The 15,514-nt window shown below is 39.6% G+C and overlaps 2 protein-coding genes across 6 annotated transcripts in view; one reads left to right on the top strand and one right to left on the bottom strand.

Annotated features, from left to right (window-relative positions):
• Positions 1 to 15,514, top strand: part of LOC135935526 (uncharacterized) — a 75,986-nt gene that overhangs the window by 50,619 nt on the left and 9,853 nt on the right. The gene's annotated exons all lie outside the window — the stretch shown is intronic.
• Positions 4,953 to 13,294, bottom strand: LOC135935527 (regucalcin-like). Of its 4 annotated transcripts, none has more exons than XM_065477933.1 (4): positions 13,173 to 13,294; positions 8,425 to 8,819; positions 5,711 to 6,033; positions 4,953 to 5,297 (listed from the first exon to the last, which is right to left on the bottom strand). In XM_065477933.1, exons 2-4 carry the CDS (start codon positions 8,813 to 8,815, stop codon positions 5,067 to 5,069), a joined length of 945 nt encoding a protein of 314 aa, XP_065334005.1. In that variant the 5' UTR covers positions 8,816 to 8,819; positions 13,173 to 13,294; the 3' UTR covers positions 4,953 to 5,066. The 4 variants fall into 4 exon arrangements, with proteins under 4 accessions (XP_065334005.1, XP_065334006.1, XP_065334004.1 ...); XM_065477934.1 differs by lacking the exon at positions 13,173 to 13,294 and adding an exon at positions 12,370 to 12,530; XM_065477932.1 differs by lacking the exon at positions 13,173 to 13,294 and adding an exon at positions 12,168 to 12,342.

Raw genomic sequence — 15,514 nt, 5'->3', positions numbered from 1 at the left:
GAGGAACCTTAATTTTGACAGATTGTGTGATTTTACATTGGCATATTGGTTTTTGTTTATTGATAGATGCCACCATTGAAGGCAGAAGCTAATGACATGCTCATAATTTTCCAGTTTAAAATAATTGCAGCTTCCTCAGTGTGTAGCGAGCTCTTTTTATAAACCGTATTTGTACAGGAATTTCCTGCTTAAATAGTATCGGCTGCTGGTTACAACAACTCAGTTGACAACTCAGCCTTCAGACGAGCATGAGGAAGCGCATGAATTAGGACGGTAACAAGCAACCGACACTAATTGAGCGGGAAATTTCTGTAAAAATATGGAAAAATAATCAACTCGCTGTTATACCGAGGAAACTGCATCAAAAGAAGATATTTCTTATTGATTTTAATTAGATAAAATAGCGACCGTAAGTTGTAAGTTACTCCGTCACCAATTAAGGTATTCCTGAACATGTGAAAAACAAACAACCACTTTATATAAGAGTGGAATAAAATATTGATTGACAAGAACGTTCTGTGTAGATCAGTAGTATTTGCAAAACATAGAATGAAAATTTTGCTCTCTCAAGCAGAAATTTCTCATTTCCATCTTCTAGAAACTCAAATCAATTGTTGAATTGAAAGAAATACTAAGAGTAATTTAGAGCACCTTCAAGCGTCCTTAAACGTCTATATATAGGGAATCAATTCTCTTCTCGTTCCAGTCTCGTTCTCGAGTAAATATCAAGATAGCCTCCCTCGGTACAAAATAAACGTCTGAAATGGAATCGCTTCTAATCCGTTTCCGATTTCATCGGTCAATTATTTGCCCGATTCCCGAGCATCGCTGGAGCAGGGAGCGGCGAGTGTACATGGTATATTTTTCGCACTGATTGCACCTTTGAGCAAACAAAGTTAGGCTCTCAAGGGACGGGGCGAGATGAGAGCGGGCAAAAGTCAGTTTGTTCTCATTAAGGAAGCGCTCGGCTGTAATTACGGGCGGCGGCAACCCTTTCGCCCACCTGCTTATTATGATGATTAAGATCGCTCGCTTCACGCCAAATTTGCGCGTCTCCGATGATAATTATGTGTAAATTGCCGGCGGCTGCATCTCGACGAGGGTGGCCTGTGTTGATAATCGACGCTCATATGCAATTCATGAATTCAAACAGCGCTTTCGGCCGGCGCGTGTGTGTGCGTGCTAATTAATGCTAACACCGGGAATTACACGTGGATGTAGTAACGTGCACTCGCTTAAAGCTCGTGCTAATAATTTGATGGCAGGCAGTAATTAACCGAGCTGCATGTAACACTCATGATGCACTTTGAGCGTTTGTTCACAAGAATACAAGGTGGTAATTAAATATTGTCTGTGCATGTTGAGCAAATTAATATGGATCGAATTTATTATTCGTTCCCTCGTGGAGGCTGATGAAGAGTGAAGCAAGTTAAAGACCAATTTAAAATCATTTAACATTAATACTCGTTAGAAATTGTTGTAATGAATTTAAGATTGGGTAGGATCCTAAAAGCCTTTGACCTTTCTTGTCAGTTTTTAAACTGAAATGGAGGTTTTCTAGAAGTTACGATAGCAGGGGTACAAAAAATATGTTAATATTAGATAATGACAACTATTTTATCCGAAAAGTTGCCTCTTCTAAAACAATCATCATGTTGGTGCTTCGAAACAATGTATTCATATTTTTTCATCGTACTTTTAACGGTAAAACCGAGTTATACATTAACGTCATGTGTAGCACGCATGAATTAAAAAGGCTTTTGTAAAATTGCTTTTTTTACTCACAATCAGCAGTTTGGAATAACGTGAAACTATTGTTTGAAAATAATACAAAAAAATGGTATGATTCGATAAATTCTTAATAAAAAATAATTTTTACAATTGATATAAAATTGGAATGTTTATCTTTTCACAGAATCACCGGTTCTTTTTTCATGCTGGTGTGTTCTATAAATAGTATGATGAAAAATAAATTGATGGTTACTATAAATACAGAGTTCTTTTCAACAAGAAAAAATCAACGCACACAGTGGCCAAAAGCATCCTGTTGCCGCTGAGTCGGTTGAATGTCAACAAAGCAACGCTTGGGGGTGCGACGGGCCTTTTCCGGGAAGCATCGGACCCTATCTGTCTTGCAGTCAATTAGGCGAGAACGAGGCAGAGCAAGCTCCCTGGGGAGAGGCGTGTGCACCAGCCAGAGACAAATTCGACTCCGCCGCGCTGCTCAATTTTGATTTCTGGGTCAACAAGGGATTTTGTAAATAGCTGATGAGTGAGCGCCGGCTTACGCCTCAAATTAGCGTGAGCCCAATATAATGAACGGGTTTGACCATTGTTGTTCAAACAGAATGAAAGGGGAAGTTTTTCTCAGTTTTCTCGTCCTGATATAGAATGATCCACGTTTCCCCCGGTTTTAGTTAATTCGAATCGAAACAACATTAGCAGCATGAAGTTTGCAACGAATCAATCATTTAACCTATTTAACCATTCCCTTCCCTCACGAGAGAAAAGTTGTACTCAAAGAGTAAAACCCGAGCCGGCGTTCTATGCGTCTTCTCGACTTTGTTTGCCAGTCCTGCGAGCGCCAGGAGCTACGAGGGCAGAAAGTGGGTCACGGCGGGCGTGAGCGGCTCTCCAGCTCGTTAAGGTGTGTTTGCCGGAAATCTCCGAGTGATTCTTTGCGATTGTGCGTTGGCCAAAGATCGATGCCTTTTCAGCACTCGCAAAGACTCATCACGACACCAAGTCACGGGATTAACGCAATACCAGAAAGTGCTCTTTCGCACCGCCAAACGGCTCTTCTCACCCCGTAATTTCGCTCGGCACATTCGTCTCTTTCCTCCTCCTCGCTGCTGCTGCTGCGCTGGCCCACTTTCAGGACGTCATCATTCGCACCCGTCAAATGTATCTCATGTTTCCGTGCCCGCTCCTATTACACAAAATGCTTGTCAGGCGCGTTGTTTATTTTAATCATGCTCGCGATGATGATTGATGGTTCAATTTTTACGCGCTGCTAAATTTCCGTATATCATGCAAGAAAGAGAAAAATATTATAAATTCATGCGATTGAGAAGGAAAATTTTTTGGGAAAATGTTTTGTCGATAAAGGAGGCCCTCAAGGATTTGTTCACTGGAATTAAACATTTTCCTCGTTGAATATTGTCTTTTATTTTGCATTTTTCCTGCTGCTTTCTGCCGCCAACAGCAGTCCTATTTCATGGTATGATAAAAAAGATTAAATACATATCGTTAATGTACACAGATAGCAACAGTTATTTTACAAGATAGAAACAAAATTAAGAATTTATAAATGTGTGGGTTTTGTTCTTGTTGCAATTTGTGTGTAAATTGGATGCATATGAATTGCTTTGATATCATTCGATGAAATAGAACTGCAGTTGAAGCCAAACCTAGTTCGCAAAATAAAAGACGACTTTCAACGAGGGATTTTCTGTGATTTTTTTCTTCCAAACCATGCGTTTTGTTAGTTTTGTTTGCACGTTAAGGCCATTTTTGCTGCCGAAACCATAACTCAATTGTTAAGGAAAAACCAAACCAATCATTTATTTATAGATGTTTTCTCTGGGTTCCATATTGACAAGGAAGCTTCCTAATGATTGAAAACTAAATGCCTATTAAATCACTACTCCGTTGTGTGCAACACTCAATTTGGCATGTATTAAAACGACATATTTAGCGTTCAAAAATATCTCCCGCAGGAATTTCAGATGAGTTTTTTTATTATTTCAGGCTGTTTACGAGGCAAATATTTCTCAGAAATAAATATCTGCAAAAATCAGAGCCCTGGAGATGATATGGCTCTTGGAAATTTGTTGGCGCTTTGCACAGCCATCCGTGTGGAAAGCAAAATAAACACGGGTATGCAACCCGTGGGGGACGCGTGTCGTGCAGGTTGCCTGCGTTCGCAGAAATCTGCGTGTTCGCTTGTGCAGGTTTACACGATTTTCGGTGCAGAGGAAATCATTAATTTGCACGCTGAGTCCAAATATTTTGCTTCTGCACGGCCGGCCGGCTGGCTGGCTTGCATTGCGAAAATTATATTTCTCTGCGCGTGACACATTTCACCTTTGTGTGCGTCTTGAATCGCGTCTCCTGCCACATGGCTAAACATCCGCTCCCAAAGGCCTGTTTCCAGTCCCGTTTTTCTTTCCAAATCCGCCTGCGGCACGTCCTTTGTCGCTCCCAAAACTATGTTCCATGCCACAAAAACTAAAGTTTGGAAACACTGTCGGCAGATATTGTTTGCTCCAACTGCAGCGATACAATTTCAAGCAAACATAGAAAGAAATGGAAACGCTGCAGTGCATTTTCTGTTTCTTTTGGCACTAAGGAACAGATGGCGGAAAAAATTTTTGAGGGATGATAATTTATGCTTCATTAAATGTTCAAAGGGGAAAACGAGAGCGATTGAAAAGTTTTCCACTTTCAGCAGCAACTTTCTTATTTTGAGTTTTTGTTTTCTTCTTTTATGTTGAGTAAACGCTGTAATTTGCAGTGTTGCAGTCTGGAGTTGTTGTGAATTAGTTATAATCCGTGCAAAAATTGCTCAACGAAAACGCACCTGGGGCGATTGGCCGGGGGCGTTCGCGCGAGCAACGGCAAAACAAACAAGGTGCGCTTGTTTCCGCTGAATATTTAAAGATGCGCGTGTCTCGTCCTTGAAAGCGCTATTCGCTGAGAAGACACATCGATAAACGCGTCCTTTGCGCATTGATCGAATCGAAGGGCCAATCTACTGTTTATTTACCGCCGCACCGATCATGCGAAAGAACACCAAATTTATTTACGGCCGCCCATGTACACACACGGGTTACCTAATAAAAATAATAATACACCTCTCCCACAAGCGCTCCCTGAACGAGAAAAAATAGAAAAGGGTTGTAAAGCATTCATGTGTCGATCGGGGTGGAAAAACAATAATAAAACTCTGATTCCTCCTTTCGAGTCTTTTGATACACAGAAAGTCTTTTTATTGACAGAAAGAGCGTGCTTGCGCAGAAAGGTAATAATTCGATTGAAAATACATTGTATATTTGGGTAGGGGTCTACTGGTGGAGGGGCAGGTGCACCTGGTCGTTGAGCAGGCCGTTGGCGCCAAGGCCGGTCACCCTGTAAAGGCGGCCAGCGGCCACCTTGCCTGTCTCCGCCTTCACTGCGGCTGTCGTCACAAAAAGTTCATCAAGCAGCCGGCCACCCCAGCACACGGAGGTCACTTGTTTCGCCGGGATCGGAATTCGCCGCAAAAGGGCACCCCGCTCAGGGTCCACGCAGATCACCTGAAATCCAAATAAAAGTTAATTGAATAAAAATGATAAATTTTAACATAAATTAAATCGTAAGTATGAATTGTAGCGTTTTCTAAATCAAATAGGGAATTGGACAAAACCGTTCAATGGAATAGAAACACTCTTCATAGTTTTAATTTGCTCAAAGTTTAACGAATAATTTTTTGTCAAGAATGTAACCAACTTCGAATGAAAAAAACATGACGATATTTATGGTTCACTCTTAAATTCTTCTTAATCACTTTTGAAGGATAAAAACAACTAAATTAGTTTTCCTCGCAATTTTTTCAGTTTAAATCGTTTCTTCATATCAGAATTGTTTTTCCTCTTCTTTCTCAATTTTTTAATTAAAGAATCGTCGTAAAAAAATTAAAAATTGTGACAATTGAATAATTTTCTGAGACCTGAGCGCCATCAAAGCACGCGATCCAAAGGTTTCCAACGCTGTCGATGGTCATGCCGTCGGGCACGCCTGGCACGCCGTTCTTCTGTAAGTCGAAGACGCAGCGGCGACCGCTGAGCTGGCCGCTGGCTGGCTCCAGATCGAAGGCGTCCACGCGGCCGGCGGACGAGTCGATGTAGTACATTATGGCGTCGCGCCACGCCAGCCCGTTGCTGATGCCTACGTAGTCCACGTGTTTCTTCACGCCACTCTCTTCCAAACTGTACAGGGAGCCGATCTCGGGCTGCGGGTCGACGCCTTTGTCGATCGCCGTGCTCATTGTTCCTAAAAAGCAACTGTGTAAATTATTTCTCGCACGCAAAATTCACAAGATTGAACAGTCGCGATTTTTTCGAGACAGGAACAGTTTAGGAATATAAATTTGTTTGGCCTGGGTGCACATCTCACTCTTAGCTACGATTTTGTGATTTATTTACTTGCTTAAACAGTCAAGAAAATTTAAAATATTTTTAACGAACAAAGTGAATGTGCTTGTTTTATTAGCCTCGTTGAAAGGCAAGGAGCTTATTTGATATACAAAAAGTAGAAATGTCGATAACAATTGACAACAAAAAATTTCTTGTGGTTTTCCTCTAAACAATCTCTAGGGTTAATTACTTTTATGTATTTTTTTGAAAGAGCATACTAATTTAAGTCTTTTAACTGATGACACAATCTATATATTTATCTATTGGTCGGACCCAGCATTTGTCTTGTTTTGCAGTGCCAAACACAATGATCAAATTTTTTACATCATTAGATTTTTATTTTCAACATTCATAATATCTTCTGCAAACTAAATAGTTTGCTGCCGGAAAATGGTTAATTTTTTTCGATGTCCAGATTAGCTCAATGCCGCAGTTATTTTAAAATATTCCAGAGATAAACCTCCGCGCAGATTTATTTGGACAGAGCCCAAATTGCAGTTAATCCGCCAAAGCGTTTCGAGCGAGCCAAAGAAGAAGGATTATTTTCTTTGCCTCTGGAGACAATTCCTATTTTTTACGGGGCGTGTCGACCTAAAATTTCAGTAGTTTGCTGAGCAAACAGAAGCGCGGTGGCGGTTATTTTTCTAATTGCAGCAAGCCGAGTTCATAAACTTTCGCGTTTGGCCGAACTTTTTAACAAGCGCACTGGCATTTGTCCAGCGAGCAGCGTTGATAATTCTACCTGCACAACAGAAGGCTCCACTTTGAAGCTAAAAATGACTTTATTTCGTCATTTGGCACCGAAACTCTTGTTTGCTCCATAATCATAATGTCTATTTATATATTGGGTGAAAAATGAAACACCAGCGAGCACCGAAATAAAATTTTATACACTTAGTTTCAAAGGCGATTAACACGAGGCGAGAATGTTGCTCCAAACACCCGTTTCGGACGCTAAAAAGTTTCCTCTCCAAGTTCTAAGCAGGCTTTTAAATGAATCGAAGAGCTGCGAGCGTGTTGGCCGCACCTTAACTTGCGCCACTAATCGAAAATCCGTCCGAGCGGCAACAATTGGCAGCAAAAGCTATTAAAAGGAAAATACATAGATGCTGGCGTCGAAGAGCGCGACCGAAATAGAAGGGCTGGCCTCTCTTTCTCTCTGCACTTGATCGGTCCCATCAAAAATAAATTCGCCGCCTCTGAGTGCTCATCGCGCGCGCGCCCTAAGTTATGACAACTCGTAAAAGTCAGATATGCACACGCACAATGCCTGAACACGCGTAAATAAAGCTTTTAATTCTGCCTTGCGCGTTCAATGCACGCGCGCGCGACTTGCCCCCGAAATTTACGCGCCGATGAATCACAAGAATGAGTTGCTACTCGTCACTCAATTGAGTGCGGATTGCTTTTCCTTGTTCAAGAAAAAATAAACCTCCGAATTGACTCATCGGACTTTTAAAAACAAGTTCAACAATTTTTACAACACGCGCTCGAAGATGAAAGTTTTCTCGTTCCTTTTCGTCACGATGACTCAAAAGTATCACCAATAACGTCATTCTTACACTAAACAAATAAAATTTATGTCTTAAAATTGGATTTTAAATTGCAATTCTGCTAGCGTTTTTGCGTTAAGTTTCTGGTCATGAATTTGTGACTAGATCTCCACTCTAAATATAAATTAATTATGAAATCTAATCCACTTTTTTTAGAACTGTACCAATGTTATTCTCCTAAAAATTGCTAAGAAAATCGTGCATGAACGTTTGCTTTGTTTACCTTCATGTGATATTTTAGTTGAGAATAATAAATTTTGAATTGTTTTTTTATCCGTTGGCCAAATACACTCCAGGTCATTTAGTAATATGCCAAGCAAATGAAACATCAAATTTTACAGCAATGTAAACAATGAAACTATATCATAAAAATATACCTATGGGAATCATTGAGAAGAAAAGTGTTTCGCATTGCGTTATTCTTGAATGGTTGGAATTAACTTATGTTCTCTTGGATGGATTTGTAAGAGAAGAGTTTGAATTCAAAATTAATTTAAAATTTTTTTTGGGCTTCTTATTTTTATATTTGAGTGATAAAAAATATAAAATTACTGCACTAGATTTCCCGGAAATTTCACCAGTAAAATCTCTTCGTTGCATAGAGGAACAGTATTTGCATGAAGGGTTTTTTGTTCAAATAAATTTATGAAAATATAAAAGATACACCCAACAACTTAAATGCTTTGGAAGGTTACCTGCCCAGAGGCGGCCCTGCGGGTCGGCCTTGCCGTCGTTGAACCTGAGGGAGCCCGGGGTTGCATGGACAGAGCCGAGCACCCTTTCAATCGCGCACTGCGTTTCTCCATCCCAGCGGAGCAGTGCCACGTCCAGTCCGAGGCCGACGACAAAGAGGTGCGGATGTCGGAAGACGGGCACCACGAAGCCCAGGGACTTCTTGCTCGGGGGCGTGGTGCTCGTGTGCTTGCCCGAGGCGGGGTGCAGCCTGTGCAGCACGCCGGCCAGCAGGTCAACCCAGTAAAGGGCCTGCTCCGAGTCGATCCAGTGCGGCCCCTCGCCCAGCTGCACCGCCCCGGCGGCAGTCACCTCCTCCACCTGCACGCCCGCCAGCTCAGGGTCGACGCTCATTTTCCTGCAGGAGAACGTTCACAAAGTTGGTTAATATGTAAATCTGTGGATAGGGTAAATTTAAGCCATATAATTGCATCAGGGGATAAAGTAAGTAATGCTCCAATGATTATAACTCAAAAAATAAAAAGTTTAATGGACTTGTCACCGTTAAGAAATGTTTTCAGGTTTATTCTTCTTTTACGTCGCCCTAAGCCACGAGGAAATAAGTAATTTGTGGTTATGTCATTACGTAATAATGGTTAAAGAGTTTGATTAATTTTTAGGTGTTGAGACGCAACCTCGTGTTGTATAAAATATACCGATTTAACTGACACGAGTCAGAATTTAGGAAATATACAAAAAGCTCTTAACAGCGAGGGCAAGTAAATGTCATCTCTGAATGGAAATTTATTCAATAAAAAAGTGTATAGACAAATATATGTCAGAGACTAATAATTCCATTTCATTTGTATCAATCATCTCAAAATATTTTACACCACAGATTTGAAATCAATTGAATTGTTCACCGATAAATTTTCGAATTATTTTTTAGGTATTCACGAAATATTTGCTAGAATTCCAATTTTACTCGCCAGGGAATTCATGGAATGAATTCCTGACGGCAATGTATATTGATAGATGCTATCCCAAAGAAAACAAAATTCCATGACACTCTACTCGTCAAAAATTTGTCATAGAATAATAAAATTGTTGATGTTTGTATGTATATGTTTGACACTTGTTTACCTTTGAAACAAAACTTGAAACAGTTCTTCTTGAATTTTAATGCATTTGTTATCTTAAGTTAAAGCCACTGACGTCCAAGAACTGATAGAAATGATCATTGAAATCGTTTAATTTAATTTTAAAATAGTGACAAGCAAATAATTTGTAGCATGCAAGGCCGATTCTAATATATGGTATATTACATAAAAGCATCGAAGGTTATGTTATAATTGCGCCAATCAACCCAACATACCAAATTCTGGGATACCAAAGGACCGGATGATACACCACTCGTCCTGGTAGCGGAAAAATTGCTCAACTTTCAACAACCAAATGCGAATATCCTTGTTGCAAGAAAAGGCAACAATCGATTCGACGGTGGAAATTTGGGGGTTTATTGAACGAAGTGCAATTTTACCGCAATCAGGACGACATGCTATATAATTCTCCTGCATTGTTGCCAAAAAGTCTGTCCATGCCGGCATTGATGAACAGCCGTGACAACAAAGCCAGAGAGAGTGTATTATGGTGTCATCTGCGGCCCTTGTAGACCCCTGGCACCCGCTCGGGCGTCCTGGCGACCCTTGCTCAGGTGCCAGTGTGGAAAAAAGGAGCTGACCTGCGCCTGCGCCAGCAGCAGCCGACTTCGCACATGACTGCCGCAAATAGCAAACAGCTTGCGTCGGTACGGCGGCCGCAGTGCCACGACCAAGACTGCTGGGGCCGAAGGGGCCAAAATAGCCGCGGGCGCAACAATCGGCGCGCGGCAACAATCAGCGCACGCTCGCTGCTGTGCAGCCCCCTCTCGCGCGCACAATTGTCCCAACGCCGTTCTTCGTCCAGAGACCGGTCCAGACACTTTTTTTAGATCGCCTTTTACGAGCCTTTGCCCAATCTATTTCCACATTTACGACCGCCCTTTTATTTCTACACAAACACACACGAAATAATTCCTCGACGTATGTGCTACATCTGCTGCATAATTTCAAGATAAATATTGCGCGCCGCGCGCCTTTCTGTTTTATTTTCGGCCTTTTGTGACCGCGATTCAACTTCCACACCGAGCTCTTAATGGAAGTTTCCTAACTTGAATCGATTGCTTTGACCTTGAACCTAACTTAAAAATAAACCCAATTTGGCAGGCTTAATTGCACAACAACATTTTGGTTAATTTTATACCACACCAATCGTTTTGGGAAATTATTTTATATTTTTCGCTGCAGTCCTATCAAATTTTGATAGCGTTGTACTTTGAGTGATACTTTCTCTGTTATTCTTAAAGCTATAGTAGATGTCAAAAAATTATATATTATTACTAAATATTTAGCACTAAATTCGAACACAAAAAAACACACAGCTCTCGATCCCTCCATCCTTTGCAACAAAATTTATTGAGTCAGCAGCATTTGACGAGTTTCCAGAAAATATCTCTTGATTCTGCTTTAATCTACAATTTTATTTTTAGTTCTGTTCTTATCTTCTTTAATGGTTAAAAATTTGAATTATGCACAAACTGATTTTGTTTGCGGAGATTGTAAAAATGTGGTATTGAATAAAATGATTCTATTATATTTGAAATAAATGAAACCAGGCTTCATACTCGTTGTTTTTTAAATTCATATGGTCTTTGGAGCAAGCCTCAACTGCCTCATGAATAGGACGTACTTGATGACGTCGAAACTGGTCGGGAATTAAAACAACAAATTTGAAAAACAACGAGGATGAAGCCTGGTCTCATTTATTTCAAATATGAACACTACCTCAAGTGATCACCTATATATTTTAAAATTTATTCAATTATAGTTCTGTTACCCTTTTTCGTGCTTACTAAAAATGTAGTAATTTTTTTATAAACTTAAAAAAGGTAAATTATTTTATAAATGTTTTTAGTTTTTAAGCGTCAGAATGTCAGAAACGAGTATCGTTCAAATAACTATCATTTATCTTGGTTATATTGCGCTATAAGTTTAGAAAAAAAATTCCGCACGATGTCATATATATGATCGCAATAATTGAAATTTAGATGAGTCGCATTGAGTCCGCGCGTTGTTTCGGATACCGGCTGGCTTTAGAGTTAGAGTGTAATACACGGACGCCCTCTCTCGATGCTTTGTTCAATCCGCTCATGAAACAAACAAATATATCGCGGGTACAAAAATGGGATAAATCCGATAAAACTATAAAGTGCCCCGTTGATTTAACTGAAACACTCCGTTTTTATCATTTGATTTTCAGGACAGCCGTAAGAGCATTATTTATTTGTGTGAACTTTATCTCTGCTATAATGAACCGATAGTGCGAGTTTTTGTTTGCTGATCCTCGTATGGTTTGATAAATAACTTTCTAACGGAGATATTGAGATAATGACTTAAATTTAAAAACAAAATAAATCATTTTTAAATTTTGAAGCCATTAAAACCAATTTCACTGCATTTTCACTTATTCTCTAACGAGAAGATTTTGCTATTGAATTTTATTAACACATAACAATTTGATTAAATTAAATAAAGCATTAATATAACTATGCTATTTTTCTTTCTAAAAATATAGCAAGGATGTTTTCTCTTAAGGCGGGAAGTGCAACACGTACGGCACGAGACCGCAAATTCCGACGGAAGGCTAAAAATAGAATCAATTGACTCACTTGTCAGCGAATTAGGCCTGGAGCGGGCAAATTAAGCCGGTGGCAGCTGGAATAGAGCGATCGACTGACTGAGCGCGATTAATTATTGAGCACTTAGCCAAACAAAGCGCAGAGGAACAACGAGAGAGCGCGTTGATAAAAATATCCCGCCGGCTGATTAGATAATAACAAAAGTTGGGAGCGAGAGAGAAAGAGATCCAACCTTGAGCCTGGCTCTTGTGGTGCACAATGGAAAGCTCAAGCTGAGAGAAGGGAGAAGAGAGAGAATCCGTAAGATGGGTCTCTCTCTCTTTTCGTAGCTCTCGTATTCACGGCAGAGGGAGTTGACCTTCCTCAACTCCGCGACAAAAATCTTTTTATAATTGTTCTCCAGTTATCATATTCATAGAGGAATGAATATGGACCCTACTTATAAATACTATATTTCGGCTGAGCACATTCATTTTTGTCAAAGCAGTAAGTTACATTTAATTTTATATGTTGCTGAGCTGCTCCAAAAAAGATTATTTTACATTATAAATAGTATATTTGCCGTATTAAAGGCAATATTTAAAAATACAATATTTGCCCACAAAATGAATTGTCCATTAGGTCTTACCAAAAATGAAACGATTTTTAACAAATGTAACAAAATGCCAAAGAAGTATATTTCTTGCAACCCTAAAATGTAGAAAAATACCAATAATATGTATATGTGTTTCTCACAAGATAACTCAAATAAATAAAAATTCATAGTTACTTATTCAATTCCCCTATGAAGTTTTACTAAAATCTTAAATTGCAAAGAATGTCAAGCTGGCGGGACATGGAATTAATATCCATCCTTAGGTATTCACTTCTCGATCCGAATATAATTGTTAACTCTTTGTATAAATAATCTTCTTTCTTTTGACCCCCCAATTGAAATACCTATATGCTTTTGTGCAGTTGTTAAACATTAATAATCAATAAATTGAATCCATAAAATAATAATGAGAAATATAAAACATAAGTATTAACACTCACACAATTGTTCCTTGAATCTTCTCAAGCAGCAGTTGGACAACTGGACGATGCTTCAAAAGAAACAGCTACTTATTTTATAGCTCCCATTGTAGAAAAATATTTTCACTTTCTTTAGAGCAATAACAAGTGTCAAAGTTATTATCCAGCATATTTTCCAAAGAACTTTGGTCATTCGAGTGGTATATAATGACTAAACGAGTTCTATAAAAGTTCTCGAGTTATTAGTTTTAGAAAAGCTGTCTTTGATTGAAAACAATTACTTTTCTGACGTCACCCGAGAAAAGGAAAACTAATTGTTATTACTTTAAATATTCTGTGTTGCGTTTTTTTTTTCAAATCAGGCTAATCAAATAATACAATGCGTATAATGCACTCTAAACAAATGATTTGTCATCATGATGTTGATACAGGATTTTTTAAAGAAATGATCTACAACATTTGTATGTCCCAGCTCAATCTTTCACTTCTGCTCTCATGCTAAGCAAATATGACGACTCATTGTTCAGTAATGTTTTCACGAGGGAAATCAACCTGCTGAGAGAGAGTTTATTTTGTGGCAGCTTGGGCGAAGGGAAAGAAATTAGAGTATTGATTGAAACGTAAGGCACGTGGTTGGATTACACTTTCCACCCCCGGTTGCGGGAGGGAAGAAGTGTAGTGTGCGGCCTTTGCGTGATTCATGAGAGAGTGGTCTTTTTTGTGTGTGTGTAATAAATTTAGATGTCCACACCCTTTTTCCGCCCTTCGACTTATCTTTTGCTAGAATTTACACACACGCCCACACCAAAGGCATCAAAGGACCAATAAAAAACTTCTTACTTCTTCAAATGCTGTATTTGGGTTAATAATGCGGAATGGAGATTCGTTCTCCATTTTCCACTTTTTCCCTCTAATTCACTCTGTCCTCCTCCTCTTTCTCTGCTAAAAAATATGAAAATATGGAAGTTTTTTTATTTCTAAGTAGGATCTAGTCTTGTGTTATTTAAAAAATGAAGTTTTTGCAACTATACTTGACCTTAAGTTTCGTCAAGTTCGAAAACCACACGGTGAATGAGTGATATTTATAGCAGTGGAAGATCAGTTTTAACCACAAGGGAGTTGCCTCAGGCATTATTTACAGAGCGGAATTTCATACATTCCACATCGCATGTAATTCAGCATGACTCTGCCCGCGCCAGAGCATGTTTTCCTTCCACGACGGAGACAGGCAAGGAGTGTCACGCTTGTCGCATTAGGGGGCGAACACCCTCTTCTTCGTTGTGATGCTCGTCTTGCCTCTCATGAAATATTAAGAGCTGCCTTTGAACTCAAGTCAGCCGCTGTTGGGCAGGCCCCAAATTCAATTGCGTGAGGCAGACAGGCTTTTTCTAATTAGCGGGCCGCGCAGAAGCCTTTTCTACACCACACGCAGGCAAACGAAAACATGAAAGAATGGAAAAGTCTATCGACGGACGAGAAGAGCCGACCGAGTAATTACTTGGCTCCCTTTTCCTTGGCCACAAACGCCGGATGAGCGGTTTCTCTTTTGCATTTTTCCTTCTTTCACTCGCACGGCTCGCACAAGTTTATTCGCAAAGTTCATTTTCTTGACGAAGGAAATAGGTTCAACTCGACCAATTAAAAAGTCTCTCTGGTCCAAACGGAGCGGAAATACATAAATTAAATTAACGCAACTATTTTATATTCTGCATCACGTCAAAAATGTTAACCTTGTCTTCCAATTTTTCTGACTCGAAAATTTTTATGCAAATAATGAGAAATGAGCCTCTTGTTGAAATGTAATATAATGAATGCACTAGGCACACCATTTTGCTCCGTTCCAGTTATGCACAATTTGAAAGATTCTCTCAGAGCAATAATAACATATCGTATAGATGTCATAGTCATCTTCTTCATCGCTTTTTCAATTCAAAATATTTTTATTCCATTAATCCGAAATATTTGCAGGTGTGATTTTTAAGTTTTTCAAATTTTTAAGGATTCAGTAAGATTGATGATCAACTAGTTTTTACTTCTGGGAGTGTTCCATCTTTGGAATGATGCAGCATTTCAATAAACACTGCAGCATTTACCACTTCATCATATATGCAGCTTTTACGGCTCGAAATGGCCTGCAGCCTTTTCTTTTGATCAAATCATTCTCGTGTGCACAATTTCTTTAAACCCTCACAGCACCCTCCTCGCTCCAACGAATTCAGGCTGCTTATTTCCGCGACCCTGCTGTCGCTCTCTCTCTCTCTCTCTCTCTCTCTCTCTCTCTCTCTCTCTCTCTCTCTCTCTCTCTCTCTCTCTCTCTCTCTCTCTCTCTCTCTCTCTCGTGTGAACAGATTTTGATCTTCTCT

The sequence above is a fragment of the Cloeon dipterum genome, chromosome 2 (assembly GCF_949628265.1).
Source record: "Cloeon dipterum chromosome 2, ieCloDipt1.1, whole genome shotgun sequence".
In the NCBI taxonomy this organism is placed as follows: domain Eukaryota; kingdom Metazoa; phylum Arthropoda; class Insecta; order Ephemeroptera; family Baetidae; genus Cloeon; species Cloeon dipterum.
The sequence above is the reverse complement of the archived record's forward strand: the minus strand, read 5'-3'. Positions and strand labels throughout refer to the sequence as shown.

Bases quoted from the DNA above. Each gene is read 5' to 3' on its own strand.
- LOC135935527 (XM_065477931.1), bottom strand. From the start codon at position 10,177: ATGTGCGAAGTCGGCTGCTGCTGGCGCAGGCGCAG. The intron at 6,034-8,424 runs GTAACCTTCCAA...GTTGCTTTTTAG, and splicing joins GCAGGGCCGCCTCTGGGCAG to GAACAATGAGCACGGCGATC. The intron at 5,298-5,710 runs GTCTCAGAAAAT...TTTGGATTTCAG, and splicing joins CGTGCTTTGATGGCGCTCAG to GTGATCTGCGTGGACCCTGA.